Source organism: Castanea sativa, chromosome 6, assembly GCF_040712315.1.
Source record: "Castanea sativa cultivar Marrone di Chiusa Pesio chromosome 6, ASM4071231v1".
Lineage (NCBI taxonomy): Eukaryota > Viridiplantae > Streptophyta > Magnoliopsida > Fagales > Fagaceae > Castanea > Castanea sativa.
This window is the reverse complement of record NC_134018.1, coordinates 42,245,604-42,273,082: the sequence shown is the minus strand read 5'-3', so window position 1 is coordinate 42,273,082 and position 27,479 is coordinate 42,245,604. Positions and strand designations below refer to the sequence as shown.

Sequence of the window (27,479 nt, the reverse complement as noted above, 5' to 3'; positions counted from 1 at the left end):
GGGAACCCTCTGCCAAAGCATCAAACCACCTCATAGCCACGGGCCCCAGGCTGGAGGGAAAGACTCTACACATCAATGCCTCATTATTCGAATAAACGGCCATCTTCTGACAAAAATGACTAACGTGCTCTACAGGGTCAGTCCTTCCGTTATACACAGTAAAAAGGGATTGGGAAAACCTACGAGGTAGCTTTGCTCTGTTTATCCTTGTCACAAAAGGGGATTTGGCAATTTGTCTCAGGGCTTTACCCATTGCATCACTCCCGTCCTCGCGATATATTCCATCAGTATCGGGCATCTTCGTCACTTTCAGCTGCTTTGCCCTAACACCCGAAGACACACTAGCACGGGTCATACTTCGAGTAGGCTCAAACATTGGGGGATGAATTCCTCCTGGGTTCGCTTCCGAATTATCACTGGAAGAGCTAGCATCATCCTTGCGTCTCCGCTTCTTACTATCCAAACGCTTGCGTAAGTACGCTATCTCAGATTGCATCTGTCGCAACACGTCGTCGCGAGACATATGCCCCTCAGTTAACGATCGTTGCTCAGCCCTATGATCGCCATCATATGCCTTCACCACCCCCGAAGTATGTCCTTTCCCTTTATCACGTTGGAGACTAGCAGCTACGTCCCCCCCTCGTGAGCTTACTGATTCTTCCCCTTCCAAATACACCTCCGCCATATACTTCTAAATGGAATATGCTACGCTGTTGTTGTTCCCACAGACGGCGCCAATTGTAAGGACCAAAAGCTCATAAAATCAATCTTCGAAACGTTATTATTGCTCTATTCACTTAAGAGTCCTCATACAATACATTTGGTAGAGAGGGTTCAACAACAAAAAGCCTCCCCCTCGTAATCTCTTGATTCCTATTTATACTATTCTTTGCTTTCATCGTAGCCTTACACCTTGCAATCTGCGGTCCTTTTCCCGTGACACTTGTCCGTCGGCAATGGAACAAGATTCCACTTTGCATCCCTGTACTGTTCAGGTCATGTCCACATTAATGCGACGGATAGAGGAGATGCTTGCTAATTAATGCGGCCAGAATGGTTGTTGCCCAGCATTTAATGCAACTTTGCAACCTTCCAAATCAGCCTATTACAACCAGATATTTGTAACATGCCCCTTATTTAGTTATCGTCCACGCCACCTCATCTTCGGGCACACCTGGAGAGACCTCATCTTTCATTCTAAATGTTGACCTTCCTTTCTTCGGGTCTTCGGGTCTTCGGGTTCTCAGGTCCTCGGGTCCTCACAGAAAGTTATTCAACAAAATAAATAAATACAAATTTGTAATGGCAAATTTGTCCACAAAATCTAAAATATGTTAATTTGAACAAAATTGTAACAATTTCATTTTAGTTCAATTTGAGCATTTAAGGCAGGTATAACAATTTTTCTTCACTCCGTAGAGGTGGTGGTGCAAGAATTTTTCTTTATACCCCAGGACAAGGTAGGTATAAATTTAGGCTACCTCGTCTTTTATATATTTACAAAAAATTTCCATGTGCTATTAATATTTAGTCTCTCTCTCTCTTGTGGACAGTCGCATGGCATCATCCATGGAATGGAGGAATCCACCTACAGCACACAGGCCCAAGGAAGTGCTATGCTGATGGGCTGAGCTCAAAGATCGATATATATATGCACTATCAATACATGACTATTGACTCCCATAAAATAAATTAAAAATACTACAAGACTGTAGACTGTAGTGCATTTATAGGGGATAGGTTTTTAAGTATCTAACTGGACTAAGCTAGGCACCGGGCAGTCCAGCCCAACCAAACTTGTACAAAGTTTACACTAAAGTACATTTTGGCCCTTCAAGTTTAGGGTTATTCTCATTTTAATCCTACAAGTTTCAAAATTAATTTTTTCATTTTCATATTGACATTGCCCTCTATTTCCATTAGTAGGAGGGGAGACATCCTATAAACCAACAATTATAACCTTTATTTGCAAATTTTAAAGAAAAAAAATTATGCAGTTTTTTTTAAGAAAAAAAAATTATGCAGTATTTTTTTTTTTTTTTAAATTGATATAAATTGAGATCATAAGCACAAATTTGATAATATGTAATGTTATAATATATGTGGAACCCTCCCCACCAAATTACTTACAATTTCAAATAACTTAAAAAGAGAGATTTGGAATTGGAGGGATAAGATACCCCCTCCAAACCCCTCCTCATTAAAAATATTCAGATAGGTTCCCTCCATTAAAACAAGCTGGTAGTGCTTACAACAATCAGTATCACTGGCAGAGGGAATTCAGGTCAAACACTGGCCAAAATCTACAACTTTATATGCTAATTATACCTCAAAACTAAAATAAAGATCAAACAGTATGTGGAACTGGGTTTATGATGGAGCCGGCCATAGGAATCATGAGTCAAATTTACAACCCTTTGGATTAGCTTTTTTTTCCATTTAACTTTAAGCTTTTTTAAAGCCTCCCCCTGTTTTTTCAAGGTACAATTGCAAGTACTTTTATCAACTTTCAGCAAAGAACGAACTTAAATAATTGTCTATAGGGTGTGATCTGAGTCATCTGACCTTGGGCTGAATCAACTCAATTATGAATAGCTGAGTTGTCATCACCAGCTTTCAGAAGCCCGTGCCCTCACATCCATAATAATTAAATTACTGAGCAGTATAATCCTATAGAAAAAAATTATAAAGTTGTTGATAGCTAAGAAATTTTCCAATTCACACACCCAATCGACACCAACATCAAAAACTAAACCAGTCCATTAATTCTAGAGCTCCATTTTCATCAACATCCACAATTAAATTACAGAGCATTATAATCCATTTAAACTCTTTTACAAAGTTGTTGATACCTAGGAAATTTTCCAATTCAGAAAGACTACTGCCCCCAACATCAAAATTAACTCCAGCCCATTAATTCTAGAGCTCAATTTTCATCATCCACATGCCTAACAGTACCCCTTCTGCCCTGACTTGAAATCCCATTATATTTCAAGCTTTCCCTCAGGATTCCATTATTCATACCAGTCGGCCAGATAAATACATTCCATTATTCATAGCCTGACACTAATATCAACAATCTTCCTATCCTTGTAAGACATAATACAGGATCCATTTGGTAAAATAAAACATTTTAAGTATCTAGACCCAGCGATACATGTAGACAAAACCCTTTCTTGAACTCTACACAACCTTTGCCTCCATTTCCATCTTGTATTGCTTTTAAGCAAATTTGGCAGTGGCCCAGACCAACATCACTAAACTACATTAAAGATTTTGGACATATCAGCAGAACAGGAATACAGATAGGCTGAGAATAGAGAGGGACTAGAAAGAAAAGAGAAGGGGGGAAGGGGCCAAGATACAGCAAAACTGTAGTTAGGATATCATATGCATGAACAAATTTCAGGTGCTATTGCAATTTTAGTTCCTGGGTGTCAATTCCACAGTAGCACAATAAATATAAACGTCGCTTCATTTCTTGAGCATTGCCACTACTTCAAAACCCATAAACACAGAAAGTCCAAACTACCTGCTGCAAAGTTGCACAGCAGAAGGTATAGCTATGGATCAAGAAATTACCAACGCCACTTTTTTTTTTGACAAGTAAATTACCAATGCCGCATTTGGTGGAGGTGGAATGCGCAATACATATATATATAGACCACCCAACCTAACATGACAATCTAGTAAACTAAATCTAATTATTAATTGCAGGATTTAGATGAATTAGCAGTCCAATATACAAGTAAAGAGTCACTTTCATACTTTTGTTTCAAAGACTCATGATCTGGCATGTGCAAAGGCACTAATTAACCTATTATTTTATATAGAAAATCACCCTTCTAACTTACTGATGAAGACAAAAAAAGTTAACCAAATAAATATAGGTGCAAAACCCATCAGCAAAGCACATAAAACAGAAAAGAGGAGACCTTCAGGAAGCTTTAAAGCTAGGAAGCACGGACATGGAGACTATACAATGACACAAGCAATTTTTGAAAATTCGAACATAACACAGAGGGTACAACACCGGTATGACACAGGTACGGCACCCCAAATGAAATGTCCATGCTCTCTAGCTTTAATGCATCTATAGCACTACTTAGTTCAGATATTGAACCATGGTGGCTCAACGAACATAGCCATTCCTTTCCTCATGGACTCATTATCCAGTTACTTGAAAAATCATTCTACCTAAGTGGAACTCAAAGTCATCACCCACCCAGGTTTAAATTCCACACAAATCCGCGGAAGACATGTCTTCCATGTTCTTGTTCAGTCTTCAACTCAAAAAAAGGAATCAGAGTAGTAGACTCCAGAACACAATAATATTTTTAACCATCACGATTTCCACTCTTCTTGTTCCCTGTCAAAACACTAATCCAATAATGCCAACTTCTGTTCTCATTTTTTGAAGGAAAATAAAACAAATGCTAGGAGAGAATAAACGAGTTCGATGAAAGTGATCCCACTGCCAATGTCAATTTCCCAGCTTCATATAAAAGTAATGCCATCGGCCAACCGATGGCAATAGAGCCTCATTGTCATTTTTATGTTCTAAAATCAAACATAGTAACATCAGTAACAAAGCATATCTTTAATTTTTAATTTTTGAATAAACATAATAGAATTTGAAACCTATGACCAAGTTAGGCGGGATTCGAACTTATCAGCTTGAGCTTAACTTGATCACACACAATATTCTAACACAATATCCTAATCCTTCTTGTCAATCCAGTGCTTCTAGCATTAACAAATTGGTAACCACAATAAAATAGAAGATCCATCATCATTTATTTACTAGACGAAAATTCAAATACTCAATCCAGCAATAAAAAAAAAAAGTAGTTGAACTAGAGAGCAAATTCAACATCACATATATATACATATATATACCGCGAAATCACAAACCGGAATTCAACTTATTTTAGCCTCTCACCGATTAAGGTCATTCAATAATCGGCACGATAGTCACTTCTGTAATCGCTGTAATCGTCGCGAGCAGCCATGTCATTCTCAACCCTGTCAGCGATCTTCTCCTCTTCGTACTTCATTCCCTCTTCCAAAGCGAGCCCACCGAGCGCTCCAGCCACCGCGCCCACAGCCAATCCCGTCCCCAACCCGAATTTGGAAGATTTGGGCTTTTGATCATAGGGCGAGTAATCCACTGGGGCAGATGGCCCACTGGGCCCGCCAGGCCCGTAATTCACTGGCCGATCGAAGAAAGGCCTGGGAGGTAGAGGCGGTGGCGGAGCACTGGAATAATACCCAGAATAGTAACCTGAATAAGCGTCGGGATACTGAGTTGGGAGCGATGACGTGTACGGCGGGGGAGAGTATCCTCTGTAGTCGCGCGTAGGGGGAGGGGCACAGGGGTAATAATAGCTTGGCGGAGGGGCAATATGGTAATCCGGCGGAGGCGGTAATGGCCGTTCGCGGAGCGAGAGCTTTACCCGGATCTTCCCCTGTGGACGACCCGAAGGGCGCGTGAGGACGAACGTTCGGATCCGGGTCGGGTCGTCGCTGTTGTCGATGTCGCCGAGCGAAATGCGGAGAGTGCCGACCAAGGGCTTGGGGGTCTCGGAGGGCTTGGAGTGGAAGATCTCGAGGGTGAGGAACGACTCGTGGAGCGGGAGCGTGAGGGGGAGCGTGAACCGCTCGTTCCAGACGGGTCGGGTCGACCCGGACTCGTCAGATTTGGTGGCGAGGCGGCGGTCCGGGTCGATCCAGAACACGGCGTACGGCTTGAGATCGCCGTTCTTCCAGTTGACGTTCTTCAGGTGCTTGGCGGAGACGATTGTGAGCTCCAGGTCTAGAAGCTTGGGCGGCGATGGGCGAGACGAAGCCATTTTTGGGATAAAAAGCGGTGCTAACTTGCGCCGTGTGGGTAATAGATATTTATGAAGAAGATATAAAAGAGGGTGAGATATCAATGTTCTGATTATCGGTCCTCTGGAGTAATAAAGGGGAGTAGTTGGCTGTGTCATATGACGATCTTGGCCTTCATTGCTTTGCATATCCTACAGTCCATATGTCCCAAGCTTTTGTTTTTTTTTTTTTTTGGTAAACATATGTCCCAAGTTTGTGTCATTACCCAAAAAAATAATGTTTAATGTTTAATCCTTATATTTGACCATAGTCTAAAATCCAGTGCATAACATTTTTTTTTCAACTAAACAACAAAAAATTGCCAGTTGCATAACCAATTGCCACTTGTTTCTATTAAAAAATAAAACCAATTGCCCTTCATTCCTTTCATGCAATAGTTAGCAATATACTAACTATTGCATCTTTTGTAGCTAAATAACTATTTTATTGACCACCGGGCCTTGTAGCCTAGTGGTACCTGATTCCATTGTAACCTTGAGCTCGGGGGTTCTATCCCCTATAATTACCTAGCAAAAAAAATAAAAATAATTACTTTATTGCTCAACGGGGAAAATACAAAAAGGTTTTAGGCCTAGAACCATCTCTATCTAGAGCATTCACATTTAGAATTTACTGAAAATTATATTTTACCATCTTAAAACCCACTTTATCATTTATATCATACCATTTTTCAACACACTTTTATTTTCTTATACAATACATTAAAATAATATATCTACACAATAAAATATATTATCCAAAAAAATAATCTCCTCTATCTAATTTGTCTTTCTTCCTCTCTCTCTCTCTCTCTCTCCACCGCGAACAAACCCAGATCAGTACCACAGCCACCTCCTACACCCAACACCAATCACTTACCCAGTCCTCTGCCCAGCAACAATCACCCACAACATGGACCCAAATCACTGCTACATCACCAGCCACCCCAGCAAATCACAACAACAATCTCAAAACAAAAATTTGAAGAAAAACCCACCATCAGCAATCCATGTCGATCTTTAAAGTGATCGGACTTGCCACTACCGCTGAACCCCAACAAACCACCACCACAACCAAACTCACCACCAACAACCACAAGAAACAACCACCAAGAGGAAAAGAAACACAAAAAATTGTCAAAAACCACCATCACCGATCAAGGAAATTGCCAAAAAATTGCCAAGAAACACAAAAAATTGCCAGAAACACACCAAGAGAAAAAGACACTTCAAACCCACGATCGAGGAAATCACTTCAAACCCACCATGCCGACTCGCCGATCTCCACAAGCCACCGATCAACAACCCCTAGCCACCAATTAGCAAACCCAAGCCATCAATCAGCAAACCCAAGCCACCGATCAGAAACCCACGCCGCTGATTTGAAACCTAGGCCGTCGAAAATACCCAGAAAAACGCCATCACCGCTGTGAGAAACGCTATCACCGCCAAGCCTTCGTCGGACCTTGCTTCGACCAACAGTGAGTCAGAGAGTGAAAGATGGTAAATGAGAAAACAGAAAGAGAGAGTTGAGAAAGAAAAAAAGAAGACGTCTCAGCCCTAGAGAAAAAGAAGACAGAGGAGAGAGAGAATAAAAGTGATTAAAAAATGTATACAATAGTGCTACAGTGCCATTCTACGTGTAGAATGGCACTGTAGCAACATTGTAAAAAATTTTACAATTGTTCCCATTTGAAAGTCCGGATGCTGAGCTCCTTTGGGCCTGAAATGCCAGATTTTCCTTACATTTGGCATTTGCTAGGCCAAGTGCGAATGCTCTTAGAGCAAGGAGAATTCACAACCGAAGCAACTAGCTAGACCAAGAAACTAAATCAACTCATTGTGCAAGGAGATGAACATGGACATTCTCCTTTCTATTTACATGAGAAAAAGAAACATTTGCAAAAGATTTAGCTAAATACAAAATATTATCATATATGGACTTGATATTCTAGTGAGATATAAATTCTAAGTTATTGAAGAGCTCAATAACATTTAGAGCATCACCTTCCAATATTATCAAGGGTGGAGCTAGGGGGTCGAAGGGGGGCAGTTGCCCCCCTGGCCCTCCCAAAAAATACCCTTAGTTATTATAGCTAATACTTATTAAATATCTCTAATCTACTTTTTGTTTTTGGGTTTATTAAATGTCACTTTGTTTCTTTAGTCTTGTAACAGAGCGCAACTTCTAAACGAACCATTGAGGAACCTTAAGTCCTCTACTAACATGTTTTGTACTGAATTTTTTAGTTTGTCCCTATCATATTATAATTTGAACCTTTTATAGGTCCACATTAACCAAAATAATATAAATTCACATATATTACACTTAGTATTTATCTAACTAATAATAGTTTCATTCATAACTTGAATTTTGGCTCTAAAAAAAATTAAAAATAGATCATTCATGTAAGAAATATCTCAATAGATAAATACAATATTATGAATAAGCATTTTTTTGAAGAGTTTTTTTTTTGTATAATTACATTAAATATCACTTAGTATTTAAATGAATAGTTTTTAATTTTTCAAATTGGTCTCAAATATTATATATTCACATAATGTGCATAAATGCGTGTATCATGTATAAAATTTGCCCTCCCTCAACTCAAATCCTGACTCCGCTACTGAATATTATATTTCTATAATTTTCCTAGAAACACATGTGATAGCTATATTATATTTCTACTAACTATTGCACATTGTCTTAATCCTATTTAACTAATTTATAAAACAATTTCTCTTTATACTTAAATAAAAATCATACTTCTAAGAGATTTTTTGTTCTTTATCTCTTTGTTAGAAAACCTTTTTTTTTTATGATGGTTGGGAGGGGATATTTTCAAATTTTGAAATAGGAAGCTTTTTTTTAAAAAAATTTCAAATTATGCCTTTTAAGAAATGGTAATAAGTTTGAGGTAAATTTGTTAAATCAAATCAAAGATAGTAAGAATTTACAAGCTTCTACATAATAGGGCATTGACTATATATATATATATATATATATATATATATATATATATATATATATATATATATATATTTTTTTTTTTTTTTTTTTTTTTTTTTATAACAGGCCATTGAATATTTGAATTGCAATCGGATTGGATTGTGATATATATATAGTAAGATATAATTTCATTGAAAGCCAAATCTTCCATTATCATTAAGAGAGATTTGTCTTGATAACTTTCTCAAAAAAAAAAAAAAAAGTTGTCTCGATAAGGACATGACAGATTTTAACAACAAAATTCGTCATTGGTAATAATCATGAGTTAATAACTTCTTTCTTTTCTTTTCTTTTTTTCTTTTTTTTGAGAAACACACACACATATATATATAGGAGTAATAACTTCTTTCTTTATAGTAACATTTTTATAAGAGAGGTGCTACGTCCACAACATTTTTACAACAAATCATAGGTGGTTAGTTGTTATTGGTTCAAATTTGAACCTAACACTTAGGATTTGTTGTAAAAATGTTGTGGACATATCATTTCTCTTTTTATAATTAGCATTTACACGCATACAATATTTTATTTTATATGTACCTTTACATATATGTTATTGCTTCTACCAAGAGTATTATAATTAGGGCAAATTACAACTTACCTACTTGTGGTTTGGCCGAAATTTAAGTTGCCTACCGATAATTTGAAATTTGACACCTTACCCACTTGAAGTTTGACTGAAATTTAAGTTACCTACATGTAGTATAAAATCACAAGATGTAAATGTTCCATTGGATTCTTTTTTATCTCATTTGATCTTATATTTTTATGTTTTTTTTTTGTGATTTTAGAGGAGGGGACATAAAAGTGGAGCAAAACTACATATTTAGCCATGTTTTTAACAGATATGGATTACAAAACTCTAACTAAGATAACCTTAAGTGGGTAAAGTATCAAATTTCAAATCACAAGTAGGCAACTTAAATTTTGTCCAAATCACAAGTGAATAAGTTGTAATTTGCCCTTATAATTATAAACGCTTAGAATTCAAACATTCCATTTCTTTTAGAACTATTGAATAAAAGTTTTTAATTTTCTTTAGTTATTATAACAGTAGGGTCACGAGTTGGATTCTAAACCTAAAAGGTAATAGGATTAAGGCCCAATGAGGCCGACACAATGAATTTATAGAGAGTGGATTGGAAATTGGGCTTTGATAAGTTGGACAACAATTATAATGAATCCATATGACAGGAAAAACCAAGATAAATAGGTTTATATGCAAAATAACTCTTCCTCGACTAAGTCCAAGGAGAATAGCCCTTGTATATGTCTCTCTTGAGCTCGATTACAATTTCAGTTTTTGTTGCTACAATGTTTTCTCTACAAATTCTCAGATAAATCTCAATCCTGGAGGATCTCTTACATTATATAGCCCCTTTTCTTTTATCTTGGCCCTTCATTTGTTGATTATGTAGGCCACTACTCTAGTGTTTATCCCATCAGACGCCCTCCCAAATCTTTTGTGAGTTGCGCCCTTCCAAATCTTCTCCACATAAATGCGGCCAGGGGTTTGGTGGGGTGCATTAAATGTGGTGGCAGCTACCATCCCTCCAATCATGTCAAGGCTAACCCTTTCTCTGAAGTTCTTTCTCTACAGTGTGGTCTCCTCTAGTGATGTGCCATTGACGTGGCCATGGCTCGCCTCTCTGGCCTCACTATCCAAGGGTATGGTCTCCTCAGAACTGCACTGGACTCCTCGGCCTTGGGCATAACATGTGGCATTACTACCTTATTAAATTGTTGTATCCCACAATAGCCCCTCAAAACTCCATTCTTTCCCTCTTGTCCGAGGAGAAAAATGGGGTTTTGACCTTGGGTAATTTGTTCCACACACTTCTTTGAATTTCCCACGTGAGAGCGTCACTTCACATGCCCTGTAACTGCTCCTGGCGTTTTGGAGTCCGTAACGTCTCATTTAATACTCCAGGCGGCACCTTGTCCCCCACGTCCTACGGTGAGATGAAGATCCTTACCCCGCCCAATTCTACCTCCCATATAAGGTGCCTAGGGGATTCATTTCTCCCATTTTCCAAACCTTTAAACTTTCAAGAAGCTCCTGAAGTAACTCTTGTCATTACTTTCGTAAGTTCATTTATTCTTAGGTTCTTTTATCCTCGGCTTTCTGTTTTCTATTTATTTCTTCGTAAAATTTCTTCTCATCCTCCTTAGTCTGCTTAAATGGGTAGGTTTGCCCACTTAGTAGATACCCTCGCAACGATGGAGGGGTTTAGGGCCCTGTATCATATTCCCTGAGGTGTCTCCTTGCGGTATTGCCCTCTAGGTGGGTGGCATACCCTCAGAAAAGAGGAGGAGGTCGTTATTCTCATCATCGCCTTCATAAAAGAGGGAATGAGGCTTTCCATGGGTAGGGTAACCAAGGACTTCCTGATTGTCCATATGATATGCCCTCATCAATGTGCGCCCAACTTGTTTAGAGTCCTAGGTAGCATAGATGCTCTTAATGAGCAAATGAGATTAGGCCTCACCTAGCACGACGTTGTCTGGATGTACAAGTGTCATCTGCTTGCAGATTCTAGCTATTACCTTAAGTCTAGGTCTTCTGACGTTAAGCTTATCTCGTGTCTCCCCAAATCAAACAAGGGCATGAAATATGACTTTCTGATCGTCTTGGGTGAATGGCATGACAGTCTTCACTACCCAACCCAAGAGTGAGCACTAGGTGGGGTACCTTAGGTTTAGGTCCTTTAACATGAGGATTAGTTTTGTAGTTTGTTTCCTTCTAACTTATGACTTGTTTTTTTAATTGTGGTTTTGCTTCTCAGGTTTTTTCGTAGATAAAAGATACATAGCTCCCAATCTCAACTTTGTCAACGTTCCAGATCTCAACCAAATGCCGAGGTCCGAGGTGTTCATGAGCGATGATAGACAACTGAGAGCTGTCCACCTTATCCTTGACTTCAAACCCCTGTCTGATAAGTTTCAGGACGTAGGCAACGCGATCAAAGCAGGTGATCCTCTGTTGGCTTAGATTGACATTTCGGTGCTCGGAATCCTAGCCCGAGAAGGTATTGTGAGGGTCAAGCTGCCCTCCCATCGTTCTCCTCGTGAAGAAGTGGTTCCGAGAGAAGAGACAACTTCTTCACACCTATCACTTGAAGCGAAGATAGAACAATTTCAGCTCAAGTAAAAGAGGAAGGAGCAGGGAGAGCCTGTGATTCAGGTCTCGAATTCGGAAGACGAGCTCGACAGATCTTCGGGCATTCGTGCATCTAAATTCATTGTTGAGCGTGTAGCTAGCAGTTCGAAAGAAGAAGAAGAAATGCTGTTGGAAAGGAAAAAGGGGTCTCCATGACTCCTCGCGGGTAGGGCCAAGGGTTTGGCACCCAAGGATGCCTCGGGGTCTCAGCTTCCTCCTTCTTCTCCAGCTAACCCCTTTGCGCCTGCCAATCTGAAGAAGAGGAAGAAGGACAAGGAAGTGGCCGAGGAATGGGAGTTGGTCCCTCTTGATGAGGGGGTTCTTCTAAAGATGCCTAAGACGGCCAAGGGCAAGGGAAGGGCTTCCTCGGCCAAGAGTAAGGAGGATCGGTACGTGGTCGAGGTTCACCCTCTCAATCTGGTATGGAACCCTCAGTTAGAGCTGGATGGGGTAGCTATACCATGGAACTCCACCATTAGGGAGTTCTAGAGAGGGAATGCCCATTACCTCGCCAACTTTCTAGAGCGCCCTCCTTAGCCTTTTTCAACTTTGCCTTCAGGTCCACCACCTGCTGCTTGGCCATGGCCAGCTCTATCTCTGTGTAATTGAGTTTTTAACGCTGCTCCTCAGCTTGCGTCTGAGCGTTTTTTAGGCCAGCCTCAGCGCTTTTCCTCCCTATCTCCTCAGTAGTTAACTTTGTAGTAAGCTCCTTGTTCTTTTGCTTAATGGTGCCCAAAGCCTTGCTGGTCTCTGCGCGAAGGTTGTCCACAAGCCTAACCTCGTTCTGGGCATCTTTCACCCACTCTTCGGCCATAAATACCTCCTGGATGGCCTGGACAAAAACAACAAAGGAATGCTCTATCAAACAAGAAAAATATAACCTAGCAAGAAGTTAGTAAGGCATGGCGACAAACTTACTAAGCAAATTGTAGGGTCACGAGTTGGATCTTAAGCCTAAAAGGTAATAGGATTAAGGCTCAACAAGCTCGATACAATGAATTTATAGAGAGTGAGTTGGAAACTGGGTTTTGATAAGTTGGACAACAACAATAGTGGATCTAGATGACAGGAAAAACCAAGATAAACAGGTTTATATGCAAAATAACTCTTCCTCGACTAAGTCCGAGGAGAATAACCCTTGTATATGTATCTCTTGAGCTTGATTACAATTTCAGTACTTGTTGCTACAGTATTTTCTCTATAGATTCTCAGATGAACCTCTTTCCTGGAGGATCTCTTACATTATATAGTCACTTTTCTTTCATCTTAGCCCTCCATTTGTTGATTATATAGGCCACTACTCGAATGCTTGTCCCATCAGACGCCCTCCCAAATCTTTTGTAAGTTGCGGCAACCAAGACAGCACTATTCAGAGGTCTTCTCCACATAAATGCGGCCAGGAGGTTTGGTAGGGTGCATTAAATGTGGTGGCAGCTACCATCCCTCCAGTCACGTCAGGGCTAACCCCTTCGCTGAAATTCTTCCTCTACATTGTGGCCTCCTCTAGTGACGTGCCATTGACGTGGCCATGGCTCGCCTCTCTGGCCTCACTGTCCGAGAGTATGGTCTCCTCGGAACTACACTGGACGCCTCGGCCTCGAGCATGACACATGGCATTACTATCTTATTAAATTGCAGTATCTCACAATAACAATCACTAGTATCCTAAACACAATTCATATGGAAAATTTCATCATATCAAAACCACCTCATCATATGTGTTAGGATGACTAGATTTTTCTTGACATCATTTTGCCTAAACTTAAGGAACACCCTAAGAACACAATTGAAAATGAAATCCACAACACATGAGAAAATAAAATGATAACATGAGAAAATAAATTTTTTATAGAGTTTCAACCTATGACGTTCATTTAATATCTGCTTCTAATAAATGTGCTCTTTATCATCAAATCAAGACGCTAATAAGTTTTTTTGTATAGATCGAAATTGAACCTCAAATTTCTTATTAACAATAAAATATTTATCTATATATTTTCTAGAATCAAATAATTATTACTTTTTGGTTTATAAGATATATTTGTGAACATTGTTTACTATATGAGTGTGAAAATTTTTGTATTATTTATAAAAATTTTCATTAAAAAAAAAATCACAAATACCACCGGACAAGTTTTTATTTAGCTAGAAAGTAGGAACTAATAAATACTTGCCAACTCACACATTGCTAAAAATGTTTTTAGTACGTTTGAAGCGGAGATCCAATGAAGGCTAAAATAGTCAAATCAAAGATCATTTGCTTTCTTGAACGGAACAACAAGCAGCCCATGCCTTTGAGACTTTGAACTCTGATGGCGAACGACCTCAGAATGTGTTAAATACTTCGCTACAGCCAAATCTGACATAGTCCCTCAGACTCTCTCTCTTTCACTTTGTTGTTTATTTGATCTTTTTTTCTTTCAATGCCTTAAAAATTCATCTTTCCCGAGAAAATAACTTCCCAAACAAAACATTTTCCCGAGAAAAAAATGTCTGACGCTTTGATCAATGGACTCTCCGGAGCCGGAGGCGGGATCATTGCTCAGCTCATCACGTATCCTCTTCAAACTGTACAAAATTCAACATCTCTCCGATTTTCTCGTTTCGTTTTTCAGTTTTTCAAAGCTTGACTTTCTTCTTCTTCTTCTTCTTCTTCTCCTTCATGTAGTTTTAGTTTTGATAAATTTAGCTTTTTGTTGTTTTGAATTGACTTGTAGGTGAATACTCGTCAACAAACAGAGCGTGATCTGAAGAAGGAGAAGAGGAAGCTCGGAACAATTGAAGAAATGTGCCAGGTCTCTCTCTCTCTCTCTCTCTCTCTCTCTCTCTCTATGCGGTTATTTAAATAATTATATAATTATGCTGCTTTTGGAAAATTGTTTTGATTTGATTTCCGTGAAAGTGAAAATAGGCTTTGGTTTCGTTTTCCCTACTTTCTTGGCAACCAAACAGAACTGTACCTTCAATTTTATTTAAATTTTAATTGTTTCATTTTGTTTAGTTTGAATTTTACTTGTAATTTGGGAAATTTGTAGGTGGTAAAACGTGAGGGATGGGGACGATTGTATGGAGGGTTAACACCATCTCTAGTCGGCACCGCCGCGTCTCAGGTGAGATTTCTTGTTAGCTTTTTCTTTGAATTAAGCTTTGGTTGCTCTGCTTCATCATGATTTTACTACTGTAAAACTGTAATATTTTTTTTTGGTTGTGGAACCTAGCAAATTGAGTTGGTTATGTTATATTAGAAAGTAATTGGGCTTTTTAGGCATGAACTTGTTAGTAGTACTAGGATGTGTATTGGGGCAGGATGGGGATAGAATAGATAGGTGTATTTTGTGATTTCCAAAGCATATGGTATCAATGTGGTCCCATGGACTCTGTGGAAAATGTGCCGGTGTTGCGATCATTTTCTGTAACATGTTATCTACACTGCCCTTGGCTTTTAGTTTGTCTTGTCGCCTGTCGGCCTAAAAGATTGCTATCCATAACCAATCATAAATTTGTTATTAGATTGTTGCTTAATGTTAATCCCCAGTGTGTTGCATCTTAGTTTTTTTAGTTTTAATTAGCTGGTACTATTTGTTTCCAAAGAGTTGGTTTCAAATTCGACTATCATCAGGCATTAAGATTTTAATGAATTGGAGATGAGTACCTACAGTTGTATAGCCCATATGTCTAGTGGACCTCCAAACTTTATATCATGGACTTTACGTTGTCTAGTAATGGCTATCTAAAAGCGGAGAGAGCTCATTTTAGCTAATTAGTATTAATAATTTTGGGCAGTTTGAATAACAAATTTAACTGCCATTTTTTCTTAATACAATTGAAAATTTGTTATGAAGACTACCCATATAATTTTATTATGTTTTATTTTTCCCTTGCATCTTCCATGGCAATCTTAACTTCTCTAGTACCACATGATACAGAACATGTTAGATCCTTTTGGCTCAAAAATGAGTTTCTAACTTTGTATATTGACCTGCATTCCATAAATCTGCACTTAATGGTTTTAGAGTACTGGCTTCTTATATACTTACAATTTTCATGGTACAGGGTGTTTATTATTATTTCTATCAAATATTCAGGAACAAGGCTGAAGCTGCTTCACTTGAACGTATGAAAAAAGGGGTCGGGGATGGATCAGTTGGAATGCTTGCATCACTTTGGGTGGCTGCTTTATCAGGGTAATTGATTTAGTTTACAGACTCCCAATATCTTCAGTTCTTTGTTTTCCTGTGAGTTCTATCCCCCCCCCCCCCCCCCCAAAAAAAACAAGCATAGCAATCAAGTCTTAGTTGCCTCAAATTTGATTTTGTATGATAGTTGTTGTATTGTCATCTCCCTTCCGATTATTTGTTTGAATTCATGTGATTTGCTGTGTAATAGTTGCTTGGAAATTTCCTTTTGTAGGTGTGTGAATGTGCTTTTGACAAACCCTATATGGGTAGTTGTCACACGCATGCAGGTAAAAAGCAAAGTGACATGAGCCTCAAACTTTTTATTCTTTAAATGCATTAAAATATGAAAGTGAAACAAAATTTTGAATTCTTCATATTTTTTCGTAGCCAACCCCAAAAATTATAGGTCTAAGCCTTGTTTGTTGTTGTTGTTACTTTTATAGAAAGTTACATTTGAAAATAGTATCGGAAGTACTTCTGATTAAGTTTTTCCATGCCAACTTCATAGCACTTCACATGACCATTGAAATAATATTCCTGATATCTTTGTAAGTATAAGAAGTCTACTAGTGTTGGTTATATCATGGTTTCTGTTTCCTAGGATAATGTTATGTTGTACTGATGGTTGGAAACTCATATGGGGCAAAGTCTCATGAATTTAGCAGGGAACATTGAGCTGTAGATATAAATCTCCCCCCCCCGGGTTAAACCTTGTCTAATTGCAAAAAAGCACTGCAGGATAATAGCCTAAAAAAATATCTTTAATTCCTGTTTTTAAGTATTAACCTATATATATTTTTTGTTTTTATATTCTTTCAAAATTTCTAAAAATTCCGTATGAATTAATAATCATTTTTTGGTTGGATTACTAATGTCACAAGGCATACTCTTGTTTCAAAATTTAAATCTTATGATATGTATTTTCTCTGATTTAAATAACTAATTTCATCAAGCGCACTCTTCTCCGTGATTGGAACTAATTTGAGCAAACTGAAACATAATCTCTTCCCCCAAAACTCTGAGCTAGTCTACAACTTTGGTCTTTTTAATTTTATTACTTAACTAATTTTTCCCAGCAGACGCATACAAAAACCTCAAAGAAGATTCAGCCTGATCAGAGTCAGATGCTGTCAGTAGATCCAAACGAAACAATTCTTGCTGCAAGTGAGCTTCCTCCCTATGGAACTAACCATGCGGTAGGTACAATAATAAATTTTTATTTTTATTTTTGTTTTGAATATTCCCCATTTATGGTTGACATTACAGCTCATAAGACAACCTCTCCTATTGGTTCCAAACTTCTATACAGTATGCATGAAAACATTCATGATTCTGTCATAGTCATATATCACCTAAATGAATCATATTTTGTGCTGGTAGAGGATTTGCTATAGTGAAATGATAATATTCAAGATATTTTATGCATTGGATAAAGTTTTCTCTGAACCAGGTAGGAGGAATATCCTCCAACTGATTTTTTTTTAATAAATAAATTTGTTTTGGCCTCTAGGGGAGGGGGCAGGTGGAATTCGAACTAGTGACCTTCGTTTCATGAGGCATGGTCTTCAGCTGATTATGTGGCAATTAAATGACCATCCACGTGTATTTTAATCACATGACTCATTTATAATTTAAACAAGTTGCATGACTATTAAATAAGTGTGATTTATGTAACATGTGGATGATCATTTGAACCACTCAGTGTCTTGGGTTGAAACTTGGAAGAACTTTCATCCAAACTAGCTTGGAGGAAAAATTTGTCCTTTTATATTTGTGATTGGAAGTATGGAATTATTTATCCATTGTATTTGTTAACATTATCACTGTGTTCCAAGATATTTGACATCTAGAGTGGTCAGCCAATTGCTTGATGGTCTGATCAGTTTCTTGAAGAGAGACTTACACCGAAATTTACAAACATATAACTTTAAGTTCAAGTACTGATCAATTGGATCTCAGAGCATTAAAAGTAGTGCATTAGTAGCGTATCTTAGGAGTAGAGAAATTAAGGATTGGTTTGATCATTTTAAAGTGCTGCTCATGTTCTTTGTTTCATTTGCTGGGTTTCTGACTTGTGGACAGCTTGCAATATATCTATATCTATACAGGCATAAAATTTTGGATGACAGGCATAATTTTTTGCTGTTGACTTCTTCATGGACATAAGTTTTATGATTCATATGATGTGGGGTTCAATGCCTCTTTCTTTTTTGTAATCTAACGAGGAACATTAACAGATTCAAGAGGTCTTTGACGAAGCTGGAGTTTGGGGTTTCTGGAAAGGTGTATTCCCGACGTTGTTCATGGTACGTGAGAAGTGACTCTTGCACGTGCCAAGGGGCATCACTGATTCTTCCTGCTATTGATCGCAGGTGAGCAATCCTTCCATTCAATTCATGCTGTATGAAACCATGTTGAAGAAGCTGAAGAAAAGACGTGCATTGAATAGGAAGGGCAACAATGGAGTGACTGCTGTTGAGGTTTGGCCATTCTATTGGTTTCTATTTTAGATCTATATTGCTTCCTTCCCCCTCAAATGCTACTTTTTGAACTGATAAAATGTCTGGTTTTGGTAGATATTTCTTCTTGGTGCTTTGGCAAAACTCGGAGCTACCATTGTGACATATCCTCTTTTAGTTGTTAAGGTATACATAGCTGCTTCTTGAAATGAGCTTATGAAGCAGTGTAGACTTAAGTCACAAGTTGAATGAATTGCGATTAATTTACAAATTCTTGTTTTGGACCAAGCTTTCCCAAGTTAAACTCTGTGAACCTGATTGAAATGTCTTAAATTCGACTAATTTTGATAAAGAAAGCTTAAGTGGGTATATTAGTTCCTCCCAGTCCCAGGTATCATTTCATGCCCTGTTTTTTAAATTTTAGCTAAGTGTTTGTGGCGGGCTGAGACAAAATTGTCTCAGTAAATAACAGGCAAAAAATATCTGTCCTGAAAAAAAAGGAAAATCTTGAAAAACTATTGGATTTCAGCAGATGTCCTGGCTGAGATTTAGCTTATGTCTGTAAAACAGGAAAGAGAACTAGTACACCGAGGCATTTGGCCATCCAATAATATATGAAATGGTATTGCGAACCTTGATATTTGTCCTTGCCTTGGTTGTAATAACTAATAACCTTTAAGTAGATATATTGAAGGATGCTTTCAAAGACCAAAGTATTATTTTGACCTATTTAAATTTGCACCAATTTGTTAGTAACTTATCTTGTTAATACTCTTGCAAATGCAGTCGAGGCTTCAAGCGAAACAGGTTTCTACAGGAGATAAAAGGCATCATTATAAAGGTTTGAATTGTTTTGATGATCTTTACTTGAACCATGCATTCTAAAAGTATTATTTCCTATAGTTGTATGTCTTCTCTGCACTCTGTAGCATGATTGAGTCTATTTGATTGGGTTGTCCTTGAAATATTAGAAAAATCTTTGTTAGGGTAATGTTGATAATTCTAGGCAGAACCATATTTATGCTAAAGAGATCGATTTCTCATTTCTGTGGGTATTTTATTCTTCAATTCAGGAACATTGGATGCAGTTCTAAAGATGATCCGTTATGAAGGCTTCTATGGCTTTTACAAAGGGATGAGTACAAAAATCGTGCAAAGCGTTCTTGCTGCTGCTGTTCTATTCATGGTTAAGGAAGAACTTGTGAAGGGTGCTCGGTTCTTGCTTACTAAGGATGCTAGTGCAGTCAAATCAAAGCCTCTATGATATTGATTCCTCCCCTACATTTTTTCTTTTTCTTTTCACAGTCACAGTGGGGCGTCACTTAGATCATTGTTTATTTAAAGTGTGAGACAGCACCAGAAAACATGTATGCCAAAATAAAATCATGTAAAAGGATATATGATTGGAAATATTATATTAGGATTATAATCCTGTTATATTCTTTAAACTTCCTAATGCGACACATATCCTTCTTTCATTGTGGATATGTCATTATGGAAATGGAATCAAGAACACCTAGTGCTGTTTGGTAAGAGATTTTTAGTAACATTGTTGTTGTTTTGTGAAAATACATGTAGATTGAAAAAGTGTGTGGAAATACATGTAATGTTGTTTAAATACTGAAAATTGTTGTTTAAACAAGTTTGCCCAAAGTAATGTCTCATATTTAAGCTCTCAGTTAACCACCTCTTCTACCACATAGGGTGTGGCTTGATGGTAGGAATTCTTATTCCATGGCTTGATGGTAGAAGTCTTTGTTTTAGCACCTAGAAGTCTCACCATTGAATTGGCATTTCCTTACGTACAAAGTGTTTAGGGGTCTAGGGAGAAAAAGATTCGAACTGCGGGGTTAGTAGCATAATGTAATTATTTATGAAAAAAAAAAGTTTAGATTTTTAATTTTTCAAAAGCATTTTTTAGAGGAGAAGAGGCGACCCATAATTATTTCTATGTTCTAACACTTTTCTTTGTGGTCTATAAAAACTAGTACTTCTTTCCAACAACCTAACTGTTGATTAAAAGACACCAACTTTTCTTATGTGCAATTTTCCATTTGGAATTGTTTTACATTAGTTCAATACCCAACTCTACACACGTCACTGCTTAAAAGAGAGAGAGAGAGAGGAAGAAAATGACTTGCTTTCCTATGTGTGGTTTGCCACCCTAAAAATAAGCCCAAAAGCATTTTCTATTATTTGACCTACATATAAATCATTAATATTTTTTTTTACGATTTTAAATAATTATATAAATAAAATATTTCATTCAAGAAAACAAATCCCAAAGGAAGATTTTTTTTTTTTTTTTCCTTCTGATCATCTAGGAATCTTAAATTGAAAAACATACCCAAAATTCAGAAACTAGATAGTGAATGTAACTTGCTTGAGTAGAAAAAGGTTATTTGGAAATTTAAAATAAAATCAACCAACGGTAATTAATGGCAGTCAATGGACAATATATGAAGAGAGAGAGAGAGGAGTGGAGTGAATTATGAAGCAGAGAAGTTATCATTGTGAAAGTGTTTTTTGTAGCAAGTAATTTTTTAGAAAATATTTTCCACTTTATAGAACTTATTTTCCAGTAATCAATTTTTTTTTTTCATTTACATCTTTTGCATATCAAATACCAAAAAAAAAGAAACATATATATATATACACACACAAATACATTGTTGGTTTTGTATTTTCATTTTTACACCCGGCTTTACCTCTTAAGTCACCTCCTAGGCCACAGCCCACACCATAACTCAAAGAGTCAATAGACTTCAATACATTATACGGTAAACGTTACCATATTTAAAATCAGCGCATTACGCACCCTGGCGTACGATTAGATGACACCAGCTCAAATATATTAAGACGACATTGAATCCACACACACACACGCTCAGTCGTCTCAGCTCCCCCATTTTACCTTCGCTGCAATTTTCTCAGCCCAAAGAAACAAAAGAAAATGCCAGACAAAAAACCAGACGCCGTGGCCACCAAAAACCCTAAGAAGGCCAATCTCTTAGACCACCACTCCATCAAGCACATCCTCGACGAGTCTGTCTCCGAGGTAATTAAACCCTAAATTATAGATCTTTGAATAATCAAAATCAAAATCAATTTCTTCTTATTCTTTTCGTAATTTTGATTTCAATTTTGATTTTGATTTTGATTTAAAAAAAAAAAAAATTTAGATCGTAACGAGTCGTGGATATGTGGAGGACGTGAGGATGAGCAATATAAGATTGGTGATGGGAACGATTATCATTGTCATTGCTCTTGTTGCTCAGTTTTACAAGAAGAAGTTCCCTGAGAACAGAGATTTTCTCATCGCTTGCATCGCATTATATCCTTCTTCTTTTTTCCTTTGTTGATTTCTGTTTGGCTGATCAGAAAATGTATTTTTCTGATGTTAATTTTCAATTATTGATGTTAATTTTGAAGTTTGTGATCCTTGACTATGGGTACGTATGTAGTGTTCAATGGGTTGTTGCAGTTGATCATATACACGAAGGAGAAGAATGCGATTCTGTTTACCTATCCTCCTGCGGTGAGTTCTCTTTTTTCTAGATGGAAACTTAGAGCTATAATTGTAGGCAACGTGTTTGTATTTAGATTTTAGACATATTATGTGTTTGTGAAAAGAAAAAATTGGATAACCCGATATATATGCGATGAGATAAATGTTAGTAACTTAATTTTAAAGGATTCACAAAGAGTATTTATGTATACTTCTGTGGAGTGTCATCTCAGCTAGGGAAGTTAAGAAAAGCATAATCTTTCTGAATCCGTGGACATTTTACTAACTAGCATCATGATTGCCTTTACATATTATAAATCTTTGTGTAAGCATATACATTGTTAAGATGATATGTTGTTGATTGTCCCAAAACGCTGTTAGAAAACGGTGCAGTGTTCGAACTTAGAACCACTTGCTCTTATACTACGATAAATAACTAATGTCCTGAAAGATTTAGCTGTTAGGAAATGGTTAATATATAATCATTTAACCATAATTTTGACATGTGAGACTTTGGGGAAAGTGTCCACAATCTGCTTTATAAGCCATTTTGCTCTTTTTGCCAATAGTAGTGCAACTTAGGATGGAGATAAGTGGATGTTGATTATTTTGAAAATTCTTGAATGAATTAAAAACAACTGAGCTGTAATGTCAGTCCCTTGGGTCTTCTTTTTTTTTTTTTTTTTTTTCCCTGTAAAATTTGTTTAGTGGTGTTCTATGCTTCTTAGATTAGTTAAGAACTTCCCTCATCAATGAGGTAATGCTATTATTCTTCTTTCCTAAGTTGTCTTTCAGTGGCAATCTAGTATCTCTTACACTATGTTTGGTTTGAGAGGAAGAGGGAAATGAAGAGAAATTAAACTTTTTCCACTGTCTGGATAGCATGAGAGCAAAGAAAATGAGCTAAATTTGTTAAAAAATCTATAACTGGGGCCCACATTTTTTTCCATCTCCCTTATTCTTTTTCTCTTCTCTTCCATTCTCTTTCCTCAAACCAAACATAGGGTTAAAAAGTATTCTCATTCCTTCCATAATTGATTTTGATGATACTGACACTGCTTGCACAAGATAGTCAACTGGAGGCATAACTGTTAAATCATTGGAGTTTAGTTTTCTAGATGATATACTGTATTCTTCAAACTAAAGCATCAGTTGTATAATTCATATCCACTTGTACTCGTAGCTTCTTAATCTCATAGTGGCTTTAAGGTAAAGGCATGGGATTAGATATGAAAATTATTATATTTACTTCTGTCTGTCTGTGCCAAAAGCATCTGTTTTCCTCTCTCTTTATCAATGGAAGCCCTTATTGAGGATTACATAGTTTGTTCAAGGGATAGAATGCACTGTGGTTGTGGATTAGAAGCATTTGTAATCTTCTTTTGTAAGGCAATGTACTAGCATGAGTTGGTTTGGAGAAGGCATGATGACCTGGAGAGAGTAAAAGCACTTATCCAAAAAAAAAAAGACCTGGAGAGAGAGAGAGACATCTAGAGAACTTCATTCTTTAGCTTAATCCTTTAATCTTTTTTTCTTAGTAGTTGAGATGTTAGGTTAGATTTTCTGTAGAAAAATGAACTGCCGGGAACTCATGCTGTATCTGAATTCAGAGGTGGCTTTGTTTGGAGGGGTTAGCTTGGTTACCAGGGTTTGGTAATTATGATCGTGTTCTATGAGTGAATGTAACAAAGAGTGAGAACATCTTATCTTTCTTCCTTTCTTGTTATCCAGGGATCTTGACCTTCTGGTAGTTATCTTTGACTTGGTTGGATTCTTTATCCCCGACGTTCATGAGGGATCTGTGGTTAGTATGAAAAGCTGGAAGAAAGAGTTGTAGGACAACTTGGTGCATTAGGAAGATAACACGATTTTTTTTTTAAGTACTAAAATTTCATTAGAATGGAGAATGGTTTCTTTCATGCATAGGATGTGTACTCAAGAATCTTCGTTTTAAGAATCTTTAAAATGAGGAACTAGTATTGCTAAAGATAAAATATGCTATATGTCTTACTTATCAAACAAAAAGATAAAATATGCATGTCTTTCTTAGATCGATGTTTATATTGAGGTCTTTGTACTAATCCATTTAGCAGAGTTCCTTTTTTGTAGATTTTGGATCCTTTAAGGCATTTGGATAGCTGTTTTCTGTAGGATTTTTATGTGTTATTTTTCTTTACTAATTGAATTATGTTTATGCCAATGAACTCTAGTTCAAACAACACCTCCTTACTTGCAAGAAAGGGTGTAGGGTAAGGCCCCCCCCCCCCCCCCCCCCCCCTAAAAAAAAAAATCCTTGAAAAAAAAAAGGGAATTCTTCTTACCAAACAGGGTGGGGTGGGTGACAAATTTTCTTTGTCGTAAAGCCAACTTAAGATACTCGTTATTTAAGCTCTGTTTATTTATTTTTCTAGATCTTTCCATTGCAAACTTAACACCCTTTTTGAGGTCTAGCCTTCATGGTCTTTTAAAGCCACCTGTAAGCTCAGAAGTCTTGGAATGGTAATAGATGTTTCTTAAGGCTAGAAACTTGTGCTTTATCCAAGTAGAAACAAATAGAAAGGCAATTTCTCCAAATATTGGCTTCTTTAGTAAATCAACAGGCTGCTAGAGAAAAGAAGATATTTCTGCTAATTTAATACCTAATAAGACTCCATCTGTTTACATTGCTTGGTTGTATCATGCATCAATGTCTTCTAAATTTGTCATGCTTGACTTCAGACATATTTTCATCTGCTTCCCATCTTAGTTGTTGCAATTTCTCTGTGCAGGGATCCTTTACCAGCACTGGCTTGGTGGTGTCTTCCAAATTGCCCAGATTTTCTGATATTTACACACTTATCATAGCAAGTTCAGATCCTAAATCAGTTTCTGCAAATGAACCTGTACAATTTACCAAAAGTGTTACTCAATGGTCTCTCTCTCTCTCTCTCTCTCTCTCTCTCTCACACACACACACACACACAAACACTGACATTGACCTTTTTGTTTTTGGACGTTTGAAGTGCATTGGTATACACCCTGTTCATATTTCTAGTCTCTTGTGATGTTATAGGTTCACAAAGGATGGAGTTTTGGTGGAGGGCCTGTTCTGGAAAGATGTCGAAGCATTGATAGATCAATATGCAAGAGAACCTAAGAAGAGCAAGTGATTTTAAAGCTTCAGACTTCAGACCTTGTCTGATAGATAGGGCACTGGTTGGCAGAAGAAATCTAGTTATATTTTGACATGACTATAGATGGTTGCTCATTGATATAATGGTCGTTGGCATTGATCATCATAGAACCAAGCAAATGGAATTATAATCTCCAGCTTTATGAGACATTAGACAATTTTACTCCATTATAGTCAATGTGTTTCAACTAGTGAAATTAGCAATAATTGCTATATGTTTTTTCTCCAATATTTTTCTCAATTTCTTTTTAGAGTTATCTCACTTCTGCTGATGATACACGAGTTTTCACAACAGTCCAACTCTATGTGATGCATGAGTTAGATGGTCCTAGTTGTGTGGCTAATGCTAGAGAGATGGGAAAGCATAGTAAGTTTTAGATGTTTTCCAGAACTCTGATCCATGTCAAATGGACCAAACCCACTTTGGGTTAAACTGAACAGGGAAGAACTTCTGGTACCATGGCTGAACTTTGGGCCCGCAAGGATGAACTCACAAATAGCCCAACAACTTTGGATTTTTATTTTTCCGTGTGGAACTAGATACGGAACTTATATCATATTTGCTCATAAACCTTTTCCCTTAAACTTGTGATAAAATCCCTTGAAACTAATTGTGGGGCCTCTCGAGGACCTTGCTCAACTCAGCTATTGAGCATATCTTTTGAGAAGTAACATGTGTGAACACTTTAGCCAAAGTAGGAATCTCCTCACAACTATTAAATGTTATGTTATATTTGATAACTTGGCGTGTGTGGTGGAACCTCTGTTGCCTTTAGGTAAAGGGATTTTTTATTTATTTAGTTTTTTATTATTAGAAGAGATAAGGCTAAGCTATTTTGTAATAGAATGATTTGCGGTTAATGTATTATGTCTCCCTTGATACCAAAAAAAAAAAAAAAGCACATGTAACTAAAGGTTAAAGGCATGACATCTCACAAAAATGGTATTTTGTGTAATAGTTGTATATAACATTCACTCTCATATTATTGGGGTGAGTTTCAAATATGAGATTTATTCTCATGTGAAAGGGTTGTTACATGTAACCATTACATAAAATAATAAATTACAAATGATATTACAAAAAAATTAAACATTCTATTAATAGCGTGTTTGGTTGTTTGTACACTAATTGGCTTCTCGAAGTACAAGGCAAACATCAATCCTTCAAGGAAAGCATATCATAATGGAGGCAACCGGTTGGTTAAATGTTAACTATGAACCCATTTTTCAAAATTTGACAATACTTTAGGCAATAACAATACTGATAACGTTAATATTTTGCTTTGGTATCTATTCTTTTACACATAAGATTCACTTTGAGAATGAGGGTGTTCTGATGAGCAATTGTGAAAACAATATGTTGACGCATTAGAATTTTCCTAATAATCACTCATGTATATATAAAAAAAAAAAATCCTAATAACAAATTAAATAATATTGAATGTTCAATTATGAATTATAAAGTATCTTTTAAAAAGAAAAAAACACTCGTGAATGATTCATTGTTTCAACTTTCACGTTCACAAATCACCTTTTAATTTTTTTTTATATAAATATTAAATTAATATATTAAAACACTAAATTATCAACAATATAACAAAAAGTAAGAGTCCAGGCCAGGTTACAAATAATTGTCATCGTAGAAAATTTGGTAAAAAGCAGGAAAAGTTAAATGGTAGTTTGATTAATGTCATCGTGTGGCATATACCGAAGCATATGCGGATCATATATGCCAAGGAGGTCTTTTTCCCCGGCCCGCCCCCCAGTAAATCAAGTGGTCGGGCAATTTTCTAACTATCTTTTTCTATTATACACACCATTTTCCCTACAATTTCATAAAAGTGTCACCTATTTTATCCCTTGGCTTAGTTTTTCCCACCTATTACATATTCCTTCTTTTTTTTTTTACCTATTACATATTCCATTTTTTTTTATTGAGAATTACATATTCAAAATGTTAAATGAAGAAAAATGTCAACGAATACACTTAGGATATTGGTTAATAATTCATTTAAATAAAGTTTTTATAGAAAAAGAAAAAAAAATTAATGTTTTGACATTTTTTTTCATTTTCCATAAAAGTAGTGTCAAAACTTTCTTAAAATAGATTGTTAACCAATGT

General features: G+C 36.8%; 3 protein-coding genes across 4 annotated transcripts; 2 read left to right on the top strand and 1 right to left on the bottom strand.

Annotated features, from left to right (window-relative positions):
• Window positions 1-4,773: 4,773 nt before the first annotated feature.
• Window positions 4,774-6,069, bottom strand: LOC142640666 (uncharacterized). The gene has a single exon (XM_075814854.1). It carries the CDS (start codon window positions 6,018-6,020, stop codon window positions 4,956-4,958), a length of 1,065 nt encoding a protein of 354 aa, XP_075670969.1. The 5' UTR covers window positions 6,021-6,069; the 3' UTR covers window positions 4,774-4,955.
• Window positions 6,070-14,212: 8,143 nt separating this feature from the next.
• Window positions 14,213-20,264, top strand: LOC142641613 (peroxisomal nicotinamide adenine dinucleotide carrier). 2 transcript variants are annotated; one of them, XM_075816083.1, is made up of 11 exons: window positions 14,213-14,610; window positions 14,758-14,835; window positions 15,076-15,150; window positions 16,094-16,224; window positions 16,451-16,505; window positions 17,298-17,414; window positions 18,456-18,524; window positions 18,591-18,698; window positions 18,795-18,863; window positions 19,464-19,518; window positions 19,751-20,264. In XM_075816083.1, exons 1-11 carry the CDS (start codon window positions 14,530-14,532, stop codon window positions 19,939-19,941), a joined length of 1,029 nt encoding a protein of 342 aa, XP_075672198.1. In that variant the 5' UTR covers window positions 14,213-14,529; the 3' UTR covers window positions 19,942-20,264. The 2 variants fall into 2 exon arrangements, with proteins under 2 accessions (XP_075672198.1, XP_075672199.1); XM_075816084.1 differs by having other exon boundaries at window positions 14,464-14,594.
• A 1,152-nt stretch (window positions 20,265-21,416) lies between these two features.
• On the top strand, window positions 21,417-25,586 carry LOC142641033 (signal peptidase complex subunit 2). Its single transcript, XM_075815387.1, has 5 exons — window positions 21,417-21,735; window positions 21,860-22,011; window positions 22,134-22,215; window positions 24,954-25,096; window positions 25,238-25,586. Exons 1-5 carry the CDS (start codon window positions 21,631-21,633, stop codon window positions 25,332-25,334), a joined length of 579 nt encoding a protein of 192 aa, XP_075671502.1. The 5' UTR covers window positions 21,417-21,630; the 3' UTR covers window positions 25,335-25,586.
• The last annotated feature ends 1,893 nt before the right edge of the window (window positions 25,587-27,479 follow it).

What these genes read in the sequence shown, in the direction of transcription:
- LOC142640666 (XM_075814854.1), bottom strand. Translation starts at nt 6,020, where the DNA reads ATGCAAAGCAATGAAGGCCAAGATCGTCATATGACACAGCCAACTACT.
- LOC142641613 (XM_075816083.1), top strand. Translation starts at nt 14,530, where the DNA reads ATGTCTGACGCTTTGATCAATGGACTCTCCGGAGCCGGAGGCGGGATC. An exon ending in TCGGCACCGCCGCGTCTCAG is followed by an intron (nt 15,151 to 16,093) that starts GTGAGATTTCTT and finishes TTCATGGTACAG; the next exon opens with GGTGTTTATTATTATTTCTA. An exon ending in TAAAAGGCATCATTATAAAG is followed by an intron (nt 19,519 to 19,750) that starts GTTTGAATTGTT and finishes TCTTCAATTCAG; the next exon opens with GAACATTGGATGCAGTTCTA.
- LOC142641033 (XM_075815387.1), top strand. Translation starts at nt 21,631, where the DNA reads ATGCCAGACAAAAAACCAGACGCCGTGGCCACCAAAAACCCTAAGAAG. An exon ending in TGTTTACCTATCCTCCTGCG is followed by an intron (nt 22,216 to 24,953) that starts GTGAGTTCTCTT and finishes TTCTCTGTGCAG; the next exon opens with GGATCCTTTACCAGCACTGG. An exon ending in ACCAAAAGTGTTACTCAATG is followed by an intron (nt 25,097 to 25,237) that starts GTCTCTCTCTCT and finishes GTGATGTTATAG; the next exon opens with GTTCACAAAGGATGGAGTTT.